This window comes from Agelaius phoeniceus, chromosome 7 (genome assembly GCF_051311805.1).
Source record: "Agelaius phoeniceus isolate bAgePho1 chromosome 7, bAgePho1.hap1, whole genome shotgun sequence".
NCBI lineage: Eukaryota > Metazoa > Chordata > Aves > Passeriformes > Icteridae > Agelaius > Agelaius phoeniceus.
In genome coordinates this window covers 24,405,919-24,424,093 of record NC_135271.1, presented here as the reverse complement: position 1 = coordinate 24,424,093, position 18,175 = coordinate 24,405,919, and the positions used below count along the sequence as shown (strand labels likewise).

The 18,175-nt window shown below is 40.3% G+C and overlaps 1 protein-coding gene across 2 annotated transcripts; it reads left to right on the top strand.

Annotated features, from left to right (window-relative positions):
* The first annotated feature begins 837 nt into the window (after positions 1–837).
* SUMO1 (small ubiquitin like modifier 1) lies at positions 838–11,062 on the top strand. Of its 2 annotated transcripts, none has more exons than XM_054636389.2 (5): positions 838–992; positions 5,927–6,001; positions 7,212–7,289; positions 8,917–8,988; positions 10,879–11,062. In XM_054636389.2, exons 1-5 carry the CDS (start codon positions 981–983, stop codon positions 10,897–10,899), a joined length of 258 nt encoding a protein of 85 aa, XP_054492364.1. In that variant the 5' UTR covers positions 838–980; the 3' UTR covers positions 10,900–11,062. The 2 variants fall into 2 exon arrangements, with proteins under 2 accessions (XP_054492364.1, XP_054492363.1); XM_054636388.2 differs by lacking the exon at positions 10,879–11,062 and adding an exon at positions 9,826–10,695.
* Positions 11,063–18,175: the final 7,113 nt, after the last annotated feature.

The window sequence follows — 18,175 nt, the reverse complement described above, 5'->3', positions numbered from 1 at the left end:
AAGCCATGCTGTGCCAATGTAAAGCAGGCCAACTGTTCTGTTTTAATGATGTATCTTTGCAAATGCAACTGCCTGGGTGCAGATTTGCTTAATACATGCGGATCCCATTGCTTGCATGGTTGCAATGACTTAAAGAAATGCACTGTGTCTCAACAGAAAAGTGAGTTTTGTTATGACATCTTACTAACAACCTCAGCAAGATATCAGAGATAGGCAGAATGAAAGTGACTTTTGCTCCAAGATCTGCTGTTGTGGGAAGGGTTATGTGACTTCACAGAATTGTCAGGATAGAAAGGGATCTCTGGAGAGCATCGAGTCCAACCCCTGCCATGGCAGGGTCACCTGCAGCAGGTGACACAGGAATATGTCCAGGTGGGGATAATGTTTCCAGAGGGGGAGACTCCATGACTTCCCTGGGCAGCCTGTTCCAGTGCTCTGCCACCCTCAATGTAATTAAGTTATTTCTCAAGCTGAGGTGGAGTATATTATGTTTTAGTTTACGGCCATTACTCTTCGTCCTGTCACTGAGCACCACTGAGAAGTGTCTGGCACCATCTCTTGGCACCCGCCTTTGAGGTATTTCTGTGCATCCATGAGATCTCCTCACAATCTCCTCAGACTGAACAGGCCCAGCTCCCGCAGTCTCTCCTCATGAGCAGAGATGCTCCAGGCCCTTCCTCATCGTTGTGACATCCGCTGGCCTCTCCCCAGCTGCTCCGGTCGCCACGGTGCCCTTAACGTTCGTCGCTTCTTCCAACGGCGATCGCCCCTCTCGGCGACGGCCTGGGTGGGAGTCGGCGCCGGTGCCGCTCCGAGCGAGGGCCGGGCGGGGCGGCGGGCGGAGCCCGGCAGGGAAGTGAGCTCAGGCGCACCGGAAATCCCGCCCGTGCCGCGGCCCTGTGTTTGCGCTGCGGGCAGAGAAAGGAGCGGAGCGCCTGCAGCGGCCCAGCCGAGCCTGCCGCACGACACGGGGCCGAGCCATGTCTGACCAGGTACGGGCGGCTGTCCCGGCCGCGGGGGGACGGCACGGTGGGCGCGGCGGCCCTGGGGGCGCGGGAGGAGCTGCCTGCCCTCCCCGCCCGCACTCTCCGCCGCCGCGGGGCAGCCCCGGCCCGGGGCGAGCGGAGTCGCTGTCGCCCGGAGGGCGCCGGGGGGAACGTTCCCCCAGGGGAGTGTGTGTGTATGTATGTATGGATGCCGATCTCCAACCTCGACCACATTCAGGCCTCTCTCCCCGTGCGTTTTGATCCTTTTTCCTCTTCCCTCGGGGTGTTTCGCGAGGAGCGCGGTAGGGCTCCAGGCGGGGATACTCGGGGGCCGGGGCGGCGTCCGGACGGAGCGGGATCGCCGCCGGGGCAGCCCCGGCCCTGGAAACCCGGGAATGCAGCGAGGGGTGAGCTGTGTTGCACAACTGTTGTTTTCTTTCCTTTTCCATTTCCCGGGTGTGCGGTAGGATGGTTTTCCCCCGGAGCGGGCTTTGTACGGGTTAGGCTAGGCTTGCCAGGTCCTCTGTTCGCCCTAGGAATGCGAAAGCCTGGTTTTCTCCCCCTCTTTTCTCAGCTGAGCGTTGTTAGCCTGTATTAAACAACCCCGTCCTTTATCAAGGCTCTGTCCTGCCTTCGCTCCAAGTAATATTCTCGTTATGCCCCCGTCATTTCTGTCTTCTGAGCTGGGGACCTAAATAGTTGCTTGTACCGCAAGTTCCTGGGTTGCTCGGCCTGGCATGTATACAGTGCTTTGCTTACAACTATTGCTTTAGGCTATGTGACCTGCTGCTGGAAACTTAAAACAGCGTTCCGGTTTTAATTTGTATTCTGTTTTCCTTTTTTTTTTTTTATATTGTCGTCATAAGGCACTGTTTTCTATCTGATTTTTCCAAAAGTGTAGCATCGCGATAATGTCAGTACCTACAAATGTTTCTTGTAGTGCCGTGAAGTCAAGAATAGTACTGGTGCCAGCCAGGAAATGAAAAGTCCCCAGAGACAAGGCTCAGCTTAGTGCATGCCGTGTGTGCTTTGGGGAGTAGCCTTGGTGCAGTCTGAGCGGTGAAAAGGGGCCAGCGCTGTGTGCGCTGGTGGTCTGCCTCCCCGCCCCCGGCTTCCCGGCACAATGCAGCTGACAATGGTGCTGCTGCCTCTCCGTGCCTGTGCCTGGGAGAGGGGCAGCTGGGAGAACAGCGATTGCTGCCTCCTAGGAGGACACGTTGTCTCTGTAGCGAAATACGTGAAAGTGACTGCATTTTAAAAAGAGCCGAACAAACCCACCAACAATTTCTGAACTAGATTTTATAGACAGATGTTCACGTGACCTGCTCTGTAGCTGTCTGCATATGTGAACCAAGGCATGTTTTAACAAATAGCAGCTTTCGTTAGTTAGGTAAATCCTTCCCCAGACAAGTTCTGCTAAAACACATGTGTATTTTGTCTTTGGGACGGCTTGAAGTGTGTAAAATTCCATGTATGTGATAACCTGTTGTGGCTATGTATTTTAAAGGTCTGTGAATAAGGAGCCTACTGTTTATTTTTAATAGATAAGGAAAACACTGTTAGATGTTCATTTCTGGGGGACTGTGCAACAAGAGTTAAACAGATGCTTAAATAGAAGGATAACATAAGGTTATGCAGCACTGTAAATCTCATTCCTCTCTTTATCAATCCTACAAGAATAACTGGATTACCTAAAATTGTGAGTTGCTTGGAGTATCATTCTATTTGGCTCTGGAATTAAGTTAAGAGAGGGGTCATTTATCACCAGTAAAATAAGGGGTTACTTTATTTTCAGTGGGAAATTGACTTTTATGATAAGTAAAAGTACTTGAAAGAAGGGCAGACTTGAAAAAAAACCACATGATTGCTTAGTGGGATCTGAGCAAAACTGAAACAAAACACAAATTGTTTTCCCCTCCCTTCAAGTGTCTTGGGCCATTTTTGCGTTACTTGAATCTAAATGTTATATGTTCATGTACTGCTAATAAAGAATGCCATAGTTTGTATGTATGTTTTCCACTCCTATAAAAAATGTAACTTTATTTGCTTTGTTAGGAAGTATGTTGTACATCTGTTCCTCTAGTAATTTTGGTTTTGATGATTTTTCTTTAAAATGCTGAGAATGGTTTGGTTTTTTTAAGGTTAGACATTGAAGTTTGAGCTCTTCTGCAAATTGGAGGAGGAAACTTGCAGTATGTTTCCTCACGATGTTTGTTTTGTGTGTGTTTTGTTTAGGGTCCTTATATAAGTGTGGGACAGTGCTAGGAGCCTTATTTTGTGCTCTTTAGGAAAACTGCAATGAAGCCTTTAAAACGTCAGGCATCTAACGAAAAGTTAGAAATTGGAGTGTTGTGGTATTTCTGTTCCCTTTGTATGGTGGTCTTTATGTCCTGTTTCATGAGGTACCCTAAAGCACCCATTCTTTTCATAGGGCAAGAAGTCTAGAGGCTTGCTTGCTAATTGCTGATCAGGATTTTGTCAATGAATGCTAGTAGTTTTAACAACTCCTTCCTTTCTTTATTCCTAAGTGTTTTTGTGTTGCCTTAACCATTTGGCATTGAATGGCAGTATAGTTCACTGACAAACTGCAGAGAGCATTTTCAGACTTGCTGGGTCTTGTATCCTAGTGTAAAGTATTTTGCTCCTATTTTAAGTTTTGATTATTGGCACTTGTATTATTTGATTTTATATTTCTCTTCTGAAGCTACAGCTTTCTTTCCTCTTATTTTGTGGATGAGAGGTTCTGGGGCTTGAAGCAAGCCCCTCATCTTTATGGTTTGATTTTTTTTTTTAATCCCTCTGCTTTAATTCCCTCTGCTTATTCTAGTGTTTGGTGCTTTCCCTATTTGTTTTTAATACTAGATCCCTCTTTCCTTGAGGGTAGGAATCAAATATGAATCATAGTTTTATCACTCATATTGGCCAGAGGCACTGTCATAGTAGCAATGCTCATTAGTAATACCTTGTACAGGATGATTGGGTTTGGAAGCCTGAGTAGGTAGATCTGTTACAATGTACAGAACTATATAACTACTACAAATACCTCTACTGCTGGGATAATATGCTGTCATGCCATTTGTAAAGTAAATTTAGACAGTGACTGACCTGAAACGTCATGTAGTGGTTCTCTCAGTAATAGTGAAACAGGAGCTAGTTTTGAAGCTACAAACCAGATCAGTAGAGATCTGAATCTTGGTCTGATTCCTAGAAGTTAGTAATGCTGCATAAAGACATTGAAACAGCTGTGCAAGTTATCAGAACAAGTTGCAGCTTCTTGTTTTTCTTTCTGGTCAGGAGTGAATACCAGTGTGTTTCTCTTCCTGCAACTAGTCCCAGAAGCTTAGTGTCCAAATCTGTTAGGGAAAACTTTGGGGAACACAGGTGATCTGACTGTGTTACCTGTGAAGAACTCCTTTCATGCTTCTAAAGTGACTTGCTTGAAGACCTGTGTATGTCAGGCTTTTTGAAAGCCTGGGTTGAGTTTTTGGATTTGAGCTTGAAGGGTGATGAATCAGTCCCTGCAGTTTAGGTTGTGCCTGGATGGGTATTAAAAAAATAAAAGGTATTCAAACCAGGTGGAGTCTCTGGCTCATACTTCTTTCTATTGTAGAAACTGAATTGGTCTGGGTTGAGGCAGTCAATCAAACTGATAGAAAGAACACTTCCTCTTTTTCTTTACTCCAGATTGAGACTGGTACAGATGGGAAGGGTGTTTGCTGACTTGCCCTGTGCCCTTCCCTGATCTTTTAATGTTCAAAGAAGTTATGTGTGTTTAACTTCTTTAGGGAGCAGGGGGAAAAAACTTAAAAAGCTTTTAATCTGGAGGTAGAGACCTATCTGGATGGCTTAATAGAGAAGGTTATTATTTTGTGTGTTTTTGGTATTTGATCCTAAATTTCAAGTCCAACAATACAAAGGATATTTCTGTATATTTAGCAACAAGTCCCTTTTGGGATGGGAGCCTGTGGTAGACACCTGTACATGTTTTGTTTATTAGAAAAGGATGATTTCAAACATGATCAGCAGGGTACCTGTGGTTATGATTACTTGGGAACAATTCTTCATGGAGCACCCTCTAGACCTGATGTCTGTAAATCCCTTTGTCCTGCAGTGGAACATAGCTAAAGGCCTGGTGCAGGACATGTAGTGACAGGCAAAGAATGGGGTTAATAACACCTGATTTCTCCCTTGTTTCGTCCATCAACTGGTAACACGAAAACTCTGATGTCCTTAATTAATGTCTTAGAGTGTATAACACTTAAACCTTTTTGATGAGATTTAGTGCTCAAGCTGTTGAATCAAACTGGTCTGTACAGTTAGTTCTTACCCTGGAAAGATATCAAAACACTATAGTGCTTGGAACTGCACCTTTTTAAACTTAGAAGTATTGTGGTCTTAAGACAAACGTGTTCTTTTGTTGTCATAGAAAAGAAGTTAGCTGACCAGCCTTTTGAAAATAAGGACTACCTTTGATGCAGTGGGTTGAAAAATGTTTGCATGGTTCACTCTCTTTAAGTTGATAGGGTGTTACAAGTACTTTCTGTTTACTCTCCTCATGATGTTCCTTTTTTCTGTCAAATAGCTGAGCCTCTTAGTAGTCTTAGTATGCTTCTTGTGGGTTTTTTGCTGTTTGTTGTCTAGGAGTTAGAGGTATAAAATCATACTTCTTCTTTTTGTATGTCATCTAGTTCCAAATGGTTCGTCTCTCATTTCTTATGTTCTTCATGATTCTTTTCTCTCATTAATTGAACTTCTCACAGGTAGACAGACAACCTTTCATAATACTATGTTGCTGTTATTTTTGTGCACACACATACAGAGAAAGAAAGAAGACACCTTGAGTAGTCTGATTTCACGCAATAGAGGATGACAGCTGCCATACTCTCCGGTGGAAACAATAAAGTGTTACCTGATCAAGTCTTTTTATGTTTTTCTTGCAGGAAGCAAAACCTTCAGCTGAGGACTTAGGAGATAAGAAAGAAGGGGAGTACATTAAACTCAAAGTCATTGGGCAGGTGAGTTTTTTACATAATTTCTTGTTGACATTTGATGTAGGTGTGACTTCTTGTATGGTAGAAATGACCAAATGCAAGTTGATACTTTCAGTTCTTCAGTGTGGATCCTCCTCTGCCATAAACTACTTCCAGTTTCCAGAAATGTGTATTAATATACTCTGGTATGTTTTTTTATGCATTGAGGGATTAATTTATCCAAGGGTATGAATGAAATAAGGGGCAAACTTGATAAATTCAGGTCCTCAAAGTTTGTGTAGTATCCTAGGCATGAGATCAGCTTTATTTTTCAGGGATAGGAAAAGGATTGTTGGCCGCCCTGTTGGTAGATGTAGCAACCAGATGAATGGTGGATTAGAAGTCTGAATTCTGGCTGCATTGGAATGTGAATGTTGAGAATGTTGGAATCTTCTGTGCAAAGAGCCCCTAGATCAGATGACAGCTAGGATTGTTTGTTGGAGTTGTAGTGTTTGCTCCAGTTGGGTGGAGACAGATGACTTTCAAGTAGGACTAACAGAGAAACTACCTTACCTCTTGCTGGCCTAATCAGCAGTTACAAGAACACATTGAAAAGCTGGAAGTGGCCCAGATGCTTTTTGCACAGAACCTCTTGCAATCTGTTTTATCTGTAGCCATTTTGACAGTTGCAGCTACTTGCATCTTAGGGCTAGTGGGAAGGACTACAGAAATAATATCTGTGATTTCTCCTTAGGTTAGTCTCATGTTGCCAAGTCTGCCTGTATCCTAACTTCTAGATAATTACTCTTAAATTGAACGAGGTTTCGTATATATTTTGAAGTGCAAGCTTTAACTTGTCTGTTTAGAATCTTAGAGCAGAAATCCCCTGCATATGTATGTTTGTATTTTGTGAGTATATCATCTGGGTAAAGATGGCAGCACAGACTGAACCATGGATGGGTTTTAGTAACTTGAAATCCAAAAGCTCCATGTTGAGCCTAAGGCTATACGATGCCATCTGTTTTTTTAAAAAGTGCTTCCTGTGGAAGTACACAGCGAATTTAGTGACTGATAAATCATCCTGGAGGTTCACGTCATGATGCACCAAGGTATGCATGGTGATAGTTAAATCACATTCCATGTTTCATGTAAGTTTTATATAATTTTTTTTTTCTTAATGAAATGTTTAAAAATAAAATAGACGAAGTTAGCAGTTACTACAAGGAGAGTAAATTTTTTTCTTTTCTGTCCTTAGGACAGCAGTGAAATTCACTTCAAGGTGAAAATGACAACACACCTCAAGAAACTCAAAGAATCATACTGTCAAAGACAGGTTTGTGAAACAATGACGTTCTTTAAAAAGAAAATAAAAACCCACTGTGCTTTCAAATAAAGACTTTGGAGGTATCTGATGGTACATAATGGTACATAATGGATCTCCTTGTTTCTTTTAACAAGTAAAAGTACTCCTATGTAAGACAATTGTGAAGTTATACTCTAAGTTAAAGAAATCTGCAATATTAATTGTGTATGTAGGTAAATAGTAACAATTGTTACAGACCAAAAGCATATCTTCACTTCCAGATTCTGTGGCAGATATTGTGGATTCACAGCTGCTATTTCCAGAAGCCCTGGCCTAGTTTGCCCTCAGCTTTGGGGATAGATGCCTTGTGTGGCCTTTTCTTGGATAAGTGTGTTGGAGTTCACTTCAGGAGATATAATCATAAGTAATAATACTTTGGGGGCTTTTTCCTAATACTTTGAGACAAGTTGAACTTGTCATTGAAGTGTTCTTTCGTGAAATGTTATTTTTTGCTGCCTTTCTGGTGTAGGAGGAAAGATAAAATCAAACACCAGATACATTTGTAGCCAAATCCAAATGGTTAAAATTATGATTCATTTTAAAAACCTGATTTTTTTTTTTAATCATCTTGGAAATAATTCATGCAGCATTCTTACTGACTAATGAACATGCATGTGTGGAATTCTTTCTTAAAGAAAAAATAATTGTTTGAGTAAACACAACTGTCATCTCCTGAGCTGAATTCTGGAGGGTCTGTGATTTCCTCTGTTGCAGTCAGTGCAGTTTTAGGTGTCAAGTAGCCTTTCTCTGGTAAAGGGACTATGAACATTTCTTCCACATTGGCCAAAGGGATTGTTGAAACAGTGTGAAGATCTGTCCTTACCTGAGAAAATTTTCTGCCTAGTTGCAAGCGGTATTTGAGAGCTGAGTGATAAAATTGTGTCCTATTCCACATGACTTTGTTCTGCTCATAACCTGCAAGAGAAGGAAAAGATGAGGTATTTGCCTTATCTGTTGATGTGAAGTATGATGTTCTGCCAGAACATGGGCACCTTGTGCAATAGACATACTTTAACTTAACTCTGTTTACCTTTGGGATGTTTGTTTCACTTTGTTTGAATGCTGTTCGTTTTTCTTCCCCTCAGCTCTGCTCTTTCTTGTTCCCAGTGCTGAGCATTTGCAGAATTGATAATGGTAAAGGTTGTGATTCCTTCCTGTAGCCATAGAAGATTGGGAAAGCAAGGGTAGGAGTTCATGAAGTAAATAAAGTTTCTCCTGTTGTCTTAGGATCCTTAAATAAGACTGATACACTGTTCAGAAAAATATTTGTGTAAACATATCTTGGGAGAGAGGGCATAGTCAGTACTTAATTCATAAATAAAGACAAGTTAAAAAAGCTAAGGAAACGTCCAGGTTGTTTAGCTACAACTCCAGCGAGACTCTGGAACAAATCCACTTTGGCACTATCATACTTTTTGTGTCACTTCTTGGTAGTCTACTTGAATGCAACAGAATATCTGAGCTCCCTGTGTAACAGGAACTAACACTCTTTTATGACTTTCATGTGTTGTTTTTATTTAAAATGTTTTTTTCTTGCAAACCCATTCAAGATTCAGTAAGCTGGGTTTTTTTCTTATACATATGTTTCTTTTTTTAGGGTGTTCCAATGAATTCACTCAGGTTTCTCTTCGAGGGTCAGAGGATTACTGATAATCATACCCCCAAGGAGGTGAGTTTCTTCCTAGAAATATGGTTTGACTATATTTCTTTAACTAGGATCTTTTAGTAACAGCAGATAGGCAGTTTGGAAAGAGCCTGCTTGGACCTCCATGTGTAATGTCCCAGAAAGGAGGGTGTAGTCACTGCTTGCTGGGGGGGGAAAAACACGAAGGCAATCTTCCCATTGTTGAGCTTGAACTTCAGTATGACTTTGGAATAAATATATATTTAGTTCACATTTAGTAGATCAAAGTGTAAATAAACAGAAAACAGTTACTTCTGTCCAGTGACTTCCACCAATTGTTATGAAAAAGCAGGAAGAAACCCATAATAATGACCTTCTGGAAATATCGAACAAACTTGTTGACTATGAAGTTGAACAAGTTGCTCTCTCTGAAAGAATAGTTGTAAACAGGCTTTGAGTTGCAAGGTGTAGGTGTTAAGTTGCACTGTGAGCTAGTAGTGCACTATAGATGTAATTCATGTGGCTCTACAGCTGATGCTTTCACTATGATGTTGGTGATGTCCTTGTTCCCCCTAAACAAGGGGTTTAGAGAACGGTAAAGCCAGCAACTTCCAGGCTGATGTGGACTGCTCCACAAGTGGGTCTTTCCTGTAATGCTTTTGCTTTGACTCAAATACCTAAGTCTGAAGCAAATGCCCAAAAATTGTGAATATTGTCTAGTGAGATGGAAACTGAAACTTCCTTCACCCCTTTGATGAATTATGATGGGACAAAGGAACAAAGCATTGTATAGTTTGTCTAGGACCTGTTCTGATTTCATCACACCAGATTTATACAATTATTAATAACAATTATTTGCTGTTTTTTTCTCTGTTCTCACAGCTGGGGATGGAGGAGGAAGATGTGATTGAAGTTTATCAGGAACAGACGGGGGGTCACTCAACAGTTTAGATCCTTCTGATTTTCTTCCCCCTTAATCCTTTTTTATTTTTAAATAATAGTTCTTTTGTAATGTGGTGTTAAACACTGAAACTGGCACCCCATCTCTGGGAGTTTACTTTCAAGCGTCTGGTATTTTGAATTCTCGTGCTCATTATACACTATTGTTTCTGTTTTCATTGTGCTGAACTTCTGTGATCCAGCTGCAACCTTGCTCCCCTCTTCCCTTCTGCCCTCCCCTTTAGGAATACATGTACTCACATGCATTTGTATGTTCACTGGGTTCGTGCATTTCAGGCACGAAGGCTGTAAGATCTGCCAGGTGGGCGAGTGTTCTTAATGACTTCCATATCTGCCCTGAAGTTTTGATGTGTGACTGTCTCACTCCTGGACTATAACTTTCAGTGCGAGATGAAGTTTTTCAGAGAACTAAACTGTGGAGAAGTTGTGTATCCATAACTCAGAGCTATTTTGCTTAAATTATGCTGATGGCCCAATGAGGAAGATCGACGAGTCGGAAATGGAAAAGCTAGAACTGTTGTCATCTGTTCCTTGCTCCAGAGATGGCTTTGCTGAAGATGTGAAATTGAAAGCCCTAATGATTTTTAAATATTACCAGAAGAGCCCAGAAGCATTTTAACCTCATATAGCAATTAGTATGCGCAGGTATCCATGCAGGAATGTTCACAGCAGCCAACTGGTGTTACTTTGACACGCTTGTTTGTACCTTTTGGCCTGGGACGTGGGTTTTGAATGGACATTGTCTGTACCAGCTTCATTTAAAATAAACAAGAAAACCAATTTTATAAACAACTTGCATTTTCTTTTCAAATGATTGGAAATGAGCAAAACCATTAGAAGTTCTAATTAGGGTATGCTTTTCCTGTGACTATAAGTTGAAGCCAGAAAAAAATTGTGCTCTGTAAATATACCTCATAAAAATTTTTCTTTTTTCCTACTTGCCCTCTTAAAATACTTGATCTGCTTGTTTTTCAGGTGACTCTTAGAGACTACTAGCAGTTTCTTCTCTTGGAAGAGACTATTCACGTACAGTTACGTAAATCTTCACTTCATGCACAGAATTTAAACTGAAAATGCAACTTGGAAGTAAATAAAGATGGCTTTTAATGTCTACATTTCATATGATATGGTACCATTAAATAATCTATGACTGATGACATGGAAGTGTCATGACAGTTCATTGGGCATCATTATCAGGGTCTACATGTTCCATCTACCTGCAGGTTATAAATGGTCAGTTTGAGAACTTGTTACTTAATATGAAAGCTGAGGTGGGAGATATTGAGCAGAGTAGTGTGAAGAGAAGATTTCACTGCTCTCTCTGCTTCACCTCTTTTGCAGGTGAATAGGACTTCTTTGGTAAATCAAGTTCCATATAAATGCCAGCTTCAATTAAAAACATATGCTGGCATACTATGAAAAATAGCAGGTTTTAAGTACTTTTTTTAAATGGCATTTGCTGTAAAGCTAGAGTGCATTTTTGTTCATGCTTGTGGTTGTCCTGTTCCTGATTTAGTAATTTTGTATGCATAGTTGCACTAAGCAATTTTTTAAAGATTAAAATTTTTGTTTACAAAATGTCAGAATATGGGGTTTTCTTAAAGTATTTTATGTAATTCAGTTCTTAAGGAAAGAGGGATTGCTATGATGATGTAGAATGACACAGCTTTTCTGCATCTACCTCCTATTGCTTTTTTAAAATACCAAATACATTTGCTTCAGAATACCAGAAATAAAACAGCCTTGTGACTATTACCAGATCATCTTTTAAATTAAAATTGGTATACTGCTCTTTTTTGTAGGCAAGTTCCTATTATCTCTCTTCTGCAAACTAGGAACTGAAGTGCAGCTACTGGGGTCACTGTGGAAGCTGAAAGCAGAGCTGAGAACTGAATCCACATCCCTGGGGTTTGGTGCTAGTACTCTAGTGGCTGCCCTGACTATCTTTGCTTCTAGCTGTTCACTTTCCTCTTCCAAATCACTTTTTATATGCTCATTTATATCAGCTTTCTAGCTGAAGCACTGCATTTGATTCTCTTGAGACTGTGGAGGAGGGTTTTCTGCAAAATGCAGCTTCAGTAGGATAAAGCTCAAGGCGAAGATTGCTTTTTGTTCTGTAACCTTGTCCTAAAATACATCTCTTCAGTGAGTGGATGTGGAACCAGTGACAGACTGATTTGACCTCTTTCTCAGGCTGGTTGTGAAGCTTCAAAGAGCCTCAACAGAGCTGCTGGTCTAAAGTCATGTCTTTGCTGATAGAACAATAATAAGGGGAAAACTGTCCCCTGCCTCAAAGATTAATATTGAGAACTCTGTGCAAATTGAGAAGATACATGTGCTACAGATCCACTAGTGCCCTTTTTAAAGAAGTTAATTCTTTGGAATTACAGGTTGAAATCTGAATTTTTAAAGTAAAACCAACCTGAGTTTTGAAGTCAAGAAGCTAGACTTGACTTTTTTTTCTTTTTTTTTTTTGTTTGTTTCTTTTCTTTTTGAAAGACCTAGTCCTTTTCAAAGAATTTCTTTTTAAAAACATGGTCTAGAGTTGAAGTTTTTAAAGCACTTACAGTTTCAAAAGCTGTAACTGGGAATAAGGTTGTATTTCATATGTTGGAGAAAACCAGAGATTCTTTCCTCTTGTAATTTTTGGCTTTGCTTACTTATATATTAGAAAAAGGTTGGTTTTAACTGCTTTAAAAAAGTGTTGGGAGAACAAAACCATCTTCACTGAGTCAGTTAATGGAACAGAAGGTGGAAGCTAATACTTTATTTTGAATTGTGATAATATATTTAGTTTTCACTATGGTGATGTATAAAAGCTTTATTGAAAGGCACTTTACAAAACCATCGGTCTTAACAGCTTTTCTCAAAGCTGCTGTGCCTAGAGGATTTGTGTATTCTCCTCAGTATAAACATGTCTGCATGATCACCAGTTTGATAAAATTAGGACGTTTTTAAGTTAAATGCATAAATGTTGGCAGGATTTAGACTTCAGTTAATGTTAGATAACGCTAACACAAATTCTGCCATGAATTTTGACTAGCCATGTATTGTTTTAGAAATGTTACAGTTGTTTACTGTAGTTTTTAGCTTTTCATAATTTAAATGGAAATTATTTAAGAATACAGTATTAAAATATTTATGTTGACCTGTGCTGTGCATCTTCTGTGTGCACGCTTGAATTATTGCTCTTCAGGTTAAGTTTTCTTAAAAGAGAAAATCAACCTCTGAAGCACTCTACAGAGACCAGTAGGAATTGTGCTGGATGTTTAGACTGGTTTTGGTTTGCTTTTAGAACCAGTACTTAATGCATATCTAATGAAGTTCAGCTCCAGTTTAGAGACTGCAAAAACTCTTCTCCACAGGAAACTACAGGAACTGCAATATCAATTGAATCTACAAGTGTTACGCTTTGCTAGAAAATATCAGAGAAGCAAAAAAAAAAAAACCCAAACCTGGTTAATAAGGAAGATGAGACCTTACCTTGCTACGGTTTCTCTGTAGTCTTTGTAGTCTTATTATTGCTGAATCTGAAATCTAGCTGCTTCTTACAGTAGCATGTTTATTGCAACTCACTGTTTTGGGGAATTCCTCCTGAAGTCTGCACTGAGGTCTTTATACCTTTTTGTAACCTGGTGATATCATTGTTTTGTCTCTTAACACAAAATGGACCAAAGAATCTATTTGGCACCTCAGGTCTGTCTGGATTAATTTCTATTGGCTGACCAAACATGAATGCTTTTACTTCCTGTTGTTGGGATGTCAACACAGACCAGTGCTGCAGTCTAGGAAAATATGTGAGTGAGTAGCAGCTGTGCCAAAAGGTTTCTCTTGAGCCAGACTGGATCCTTGAATTTGAGTGCAGCTGAAAGAACTCTGCAGTGACACATTCCTAGCACCAGGCATTTACTTACTCTTTCATACTTGTTTCAGGCCTAGCTTTTCAAACAGTGAACGTGAGAAAACACTCGTGGATGGACATGTTGAGTGTGTTCCTGTCTGGTAGCTTCCATTGATCATGTTCCTTGGACTGCTGAGGTGGTTCAGGTTTGTTCTTTGCCTCCAAAGGGAGTTAATAAAGGGCATACAAGACAGAATTCCTTCTGGGGTTAGAAAGGCAGTGCATTGACTTGACGTGTGTACACGCTTGGTGAGCTCATTGCTGGTGCACTGGCACTTCCTTTGATTCTGCCACAGTGTACGTGGTGCCTTCTGTAGCGCTGAGGCTGGGCAGGAGCCTGGGCTTCCCCTGGGAGTTGTCTTTGAGCAAGGTTTGGAACACCTCCTTGTGGGCCAGCTTGTCCTCCTGTCACAGAGGTAACAGTAGAGCAAGTGGTAGGTGTTAATTGCTGCTCAGCTGTAGTTCTTGCTTGGCCTCTTGTCCCTGGCAGTGCTTTGTGGCTCATAAATTGGCCTGTTACACAGTTTGCAGTGGTTTAATGTGTACTATCCAGCCTCCCAGCTCCTGTGTTCGGAGGTGCTGCAGAAAGTTGTGGAAGCTCTGGAGACTGCTCTGATTGATTGTGTAAAGGTAACCAGAACTTCAGGTGTTCAGGGAAATGCAGTTGGGTTTCCTTCTGTAATATGTTATAAACACTAAAATGATTATAGAAGACAGGTGGATGTCAATTGCTGGTGCAATTTGGAGAAATACTGAAAAACTGGTTAAATAGTAAAAGAAGAGCATTGTACCTTGGGGCTGGAATTGATGGCAGTTTAACTCCTGAGGTACCAGTGGTGCTCTCCAGTGTTAACTACACTGATGGAACTCCTACTACAGAGGTACTTTTCTATAGCCTGGTGCTAGGTATAAAGATGCATTGATATAACTGAGAAAAAAATTAACTTCACTCTTTGCTTAATAGCTACATACCTGATTAAATTTAAAAGCTGTGCTTGTGTTTTGGCTTCCTCTAGAGGTAGTCTAGCATCTTCCTCTTTCTTCATTTGCTCCTCAGCCTTATATGTTGCAATTTCTCATTTTTTTCCTTTGAATTCCAGGTTTTCTATTGCTATGTCAACCAGCTGCTGGCACTCTTCCTCTAACCACATTGCCCCTTCTTTTTGTCTGCATTTTTGTCCCTCTTAGAAACATCACCAACAACTGTTGGTTCTTTATATGCTTTCTATTTAGAAAATAACTACCAGTTACAGATAAAAAAACCACTGTTACAATACTGACATTACAAGCATTTAATACTGTCTCACATGAGTTTTTCTGAAATTGTAACTGGAGTTTTGTTCAAGCCTTTCTCTGCAACTATTAGAATATCTTTTTTTTTAACCATAGATGCTGGGAGTTGGGCTTCCAGAGACAAAACAAATGATCAGATGTAGCATGAATGTTGTAATTGCCAGGAATCTTGCACACTGCAGCGTAGATGGGCTGTGGAATTTCTCTTTTTTCAGGCTACAGGGACTGTGGCATGGAGGACTATTGTTACCATATCTGTTTAACAGAGAAGCATCTTAGGTACTGCAAGTTTGGGATGTAGTGACATGGGAATTTCAGGAAGATGCACAGGCTAAGTATTTACCAGAAATCCTCCATTCTAATGAACCATCTACTGCTAAAGTAAGCATCAGTCTTTCTAGAGACCATCTGCTGCTCCCTGTTCCTCTAGCTGTTGCTTCTTCTGGAACTGCAGAAGCTTCCTGTGGTAATCCTGCTGCTGCCAAATATGTTCTTGTGCTGTTTTCTCTAATTGTGACTTCTTTGCTGCCACCTCCTCCTCATGGCACCTCCACTCCTCTAGTTTCTGTTTCTGTAAACTAAAATATAAATGATTATTAATTGCTATAGCAACCTTGGGTTTGCTGAGCATTCTTGCCAGAAGAGCAGATCCTAGCCAGAGGAGCTCAGCAGATTGCCAAAGTGAAGGGGAGAGAACTGAGAATAAATGGAGAATAGGTGCTGATTAGTGTCCTGTAACATATATCTGGTTGGTTAAGAAATATTTTTTAAAATTACTGTCTACTTTCCTTGATGCTATTTGTAAAGGGGCAAAAACCTGTGTTGCATTTTTCACATGTGCTTTTGAGGAGGATATGAGGATTACAGGATATGGGTATGTGGCTTACATGGAACAAAGATTTGGAGAAAAGGGATGGAGGAGTACATAGGAACAGTTAGGAAAGTTCAGTAAGTAAGAGCTGGAAGAAAAAAACTGGAATGCATCTTAGTGTAACAAGGACACAAACCCAGAACAAGAACCCGGGCTATGCAACAAATGAGGCAATGGAAAGCCTTGGCTGACATTTAAATGTAAACAGAATGACAGTAAAATAGGCTATTTTTGCAGGAGGATTCACACTGAGAGTAGGGAGCATCAAAGAAAATCAAGGACGTTCATGAAGCAAACGAATATTCTCCTTATTTTGGAAATGGGAAGTTAAGAAAATAAAAATTAAGGTCTTCCACCTCACTGAATGTGGTTCAAGGTACTTTCCAGTCATCTTGGTGTTCTCAGTTCAGCAGTTTCTCTTGAATGCCTATTTGCTTTTCCTGAAATAAAGTTAGGCAGAGCGTGACACTAATTAAATAAAAAAAATAAAAGTTTTTAAGCCTTTCTTTTCAGAAATGTGGTTAAAACATGCTGCTTCTCCTGCTGGAGTTCTCGGGGATGCCTGTTTTCCCGGGAACGCGCTGCAGTGCCGTCAGGCATTTCCAGGTAGGCTGCAGCTCCTCGAGATCACCCGAGGAGGTCGCTGTTGTTCCCGGGAAATGCCGTTCCAATGACAAATTACCAGAGGGACGCGAAGGATGAGATTGTGTCAAATGCGCTGTTTGTGTCAGCAGAACATTTCAAAAGGTGATTAGAAATGTGATAATTATACTGCACCAGAGCTTGTTTCTGATACTGATCGGTTTCCCAGAGCTTTGCCTCAAGTATTTGGTTTGGTTTTGGGTTTTTTCCTAAAGCTGTGTCAGCAGAGGTGAAGAAAAAAACTGCTCTCAATGCCTTTTTTTTGTTTAGTTTTGTTTTGTTTTTAAAGTAGACTATGCTTATATCATTAAGGAATAACTACAGTGCTACAAGATCTTTATAACCACGTCCTGAGGTTTTTGTCAGGCAAAACACTAGGTAGTGGGTTTAGTATTGTATGGAAAGTGTGGAATATCATCTTCATGAACTCACTGTAAGCTAGGTACAATAAGTTGAAAACCTAAATTTGTCTAATGCCTTTGATTCACTGTTGATACTGATTTTTTTCATTATCAACAAAGACTTTGAAAAGTCAGAATTCAGAGTAATGACAAATGGATTAAAATATTTTTTAAAAGTTAATTTAGAAGACATACATGCAATACTAAACTTAAGAAAAATCTAATATGCTGCTAAAAGATGGAACTTTATCTATGCACGTGTTTGAGAGTTCGGAATTTGCCCGGGAGTGCTGAAGGAGTTTGCTGGGTTCTTCACACTCTGTTGTTAGTCTTCTGTAATGTTAGAAGATGCTTTGTTGTTATCTATGTTTTTTCAGGCTGAAACATCCTTAGGTGTAGATACACGTTCCTGGTTTGCAAACAAAAAGCAAAGACAGCAGTAGTTCTGTCATCATTCCATTCAAATGTTCCCTTCTCAATGAGAACATTATCCTGACTAACCACAAGTCCTCTGTGCTTCTCTGTTGTTCCTTTTCCAGATCTACCTTCACTTTTTCCATTTGTTCCTACTGCTCTTTTTCAATTTCTGTTATTGTTCCTTCTTCCTCTTCACTTCTGACATTGCCTTTCTGCCTTTTTTGTTCTCTTTCCTGTGAATATTTCTCTTCCAGGCATTTTTAAAGAAGAATCTGAACAAGAATATCAACTTTAAGTGCATTATTAATTATATTCTGTAAATTATTATTTATCTGTTATTAACAGAGATTTAAAATTTCTGAAATATATATGCTTTAAGTACTTATTAAAGTTGTTTTCACTTCTGCGGGAGTTTTCCAGTCTCTGTGACCAATGGTGCCTGTTTTCACTATATAGTAAATGTTTTGTTGTTTTTTTGGGGTTTTTTTTATATTTATATATTATTTTTTTCTTCCAGTAGATACTTGCCTTTGTGATACCTGATAACTCTTATGCTAATTTGCTAGTATTTATTGTCCCAAAATATTGTTACTTAAGCTGTATTCTTGAACCTCTGCATACTTTATATTTCTCCCTGTATTTTTTTTCACGTTTTTGAAGTTGTAGCAAGGGAGGGGGCAGGTACAGGGGTTTCCTCCAGCCCCAGAAAAGAGGACGCTGAGGAAACAGGTAAGGTCTAAAAGAGCA

Bases quoted from the DNA above. Each gene is read 5' to 3' on its own strand.
- SUMO1 (XM_054636388.2), top strand. The intron at 6,002-7,211 runs GTGAGTTTTTTA...TTCTGTCCTTAG, and splicing joins AACTCAAAGTCATTGGGCAG to GACAGCAGTGAAATTCACTT. The intron at 8,989-9,825 runs GTGAGTTTCTTC...CTGTTCTCACAG, and splicing joins ATAATCATACCCCCAAGGAG to CTGGGGATGGAGGAGGAAGA.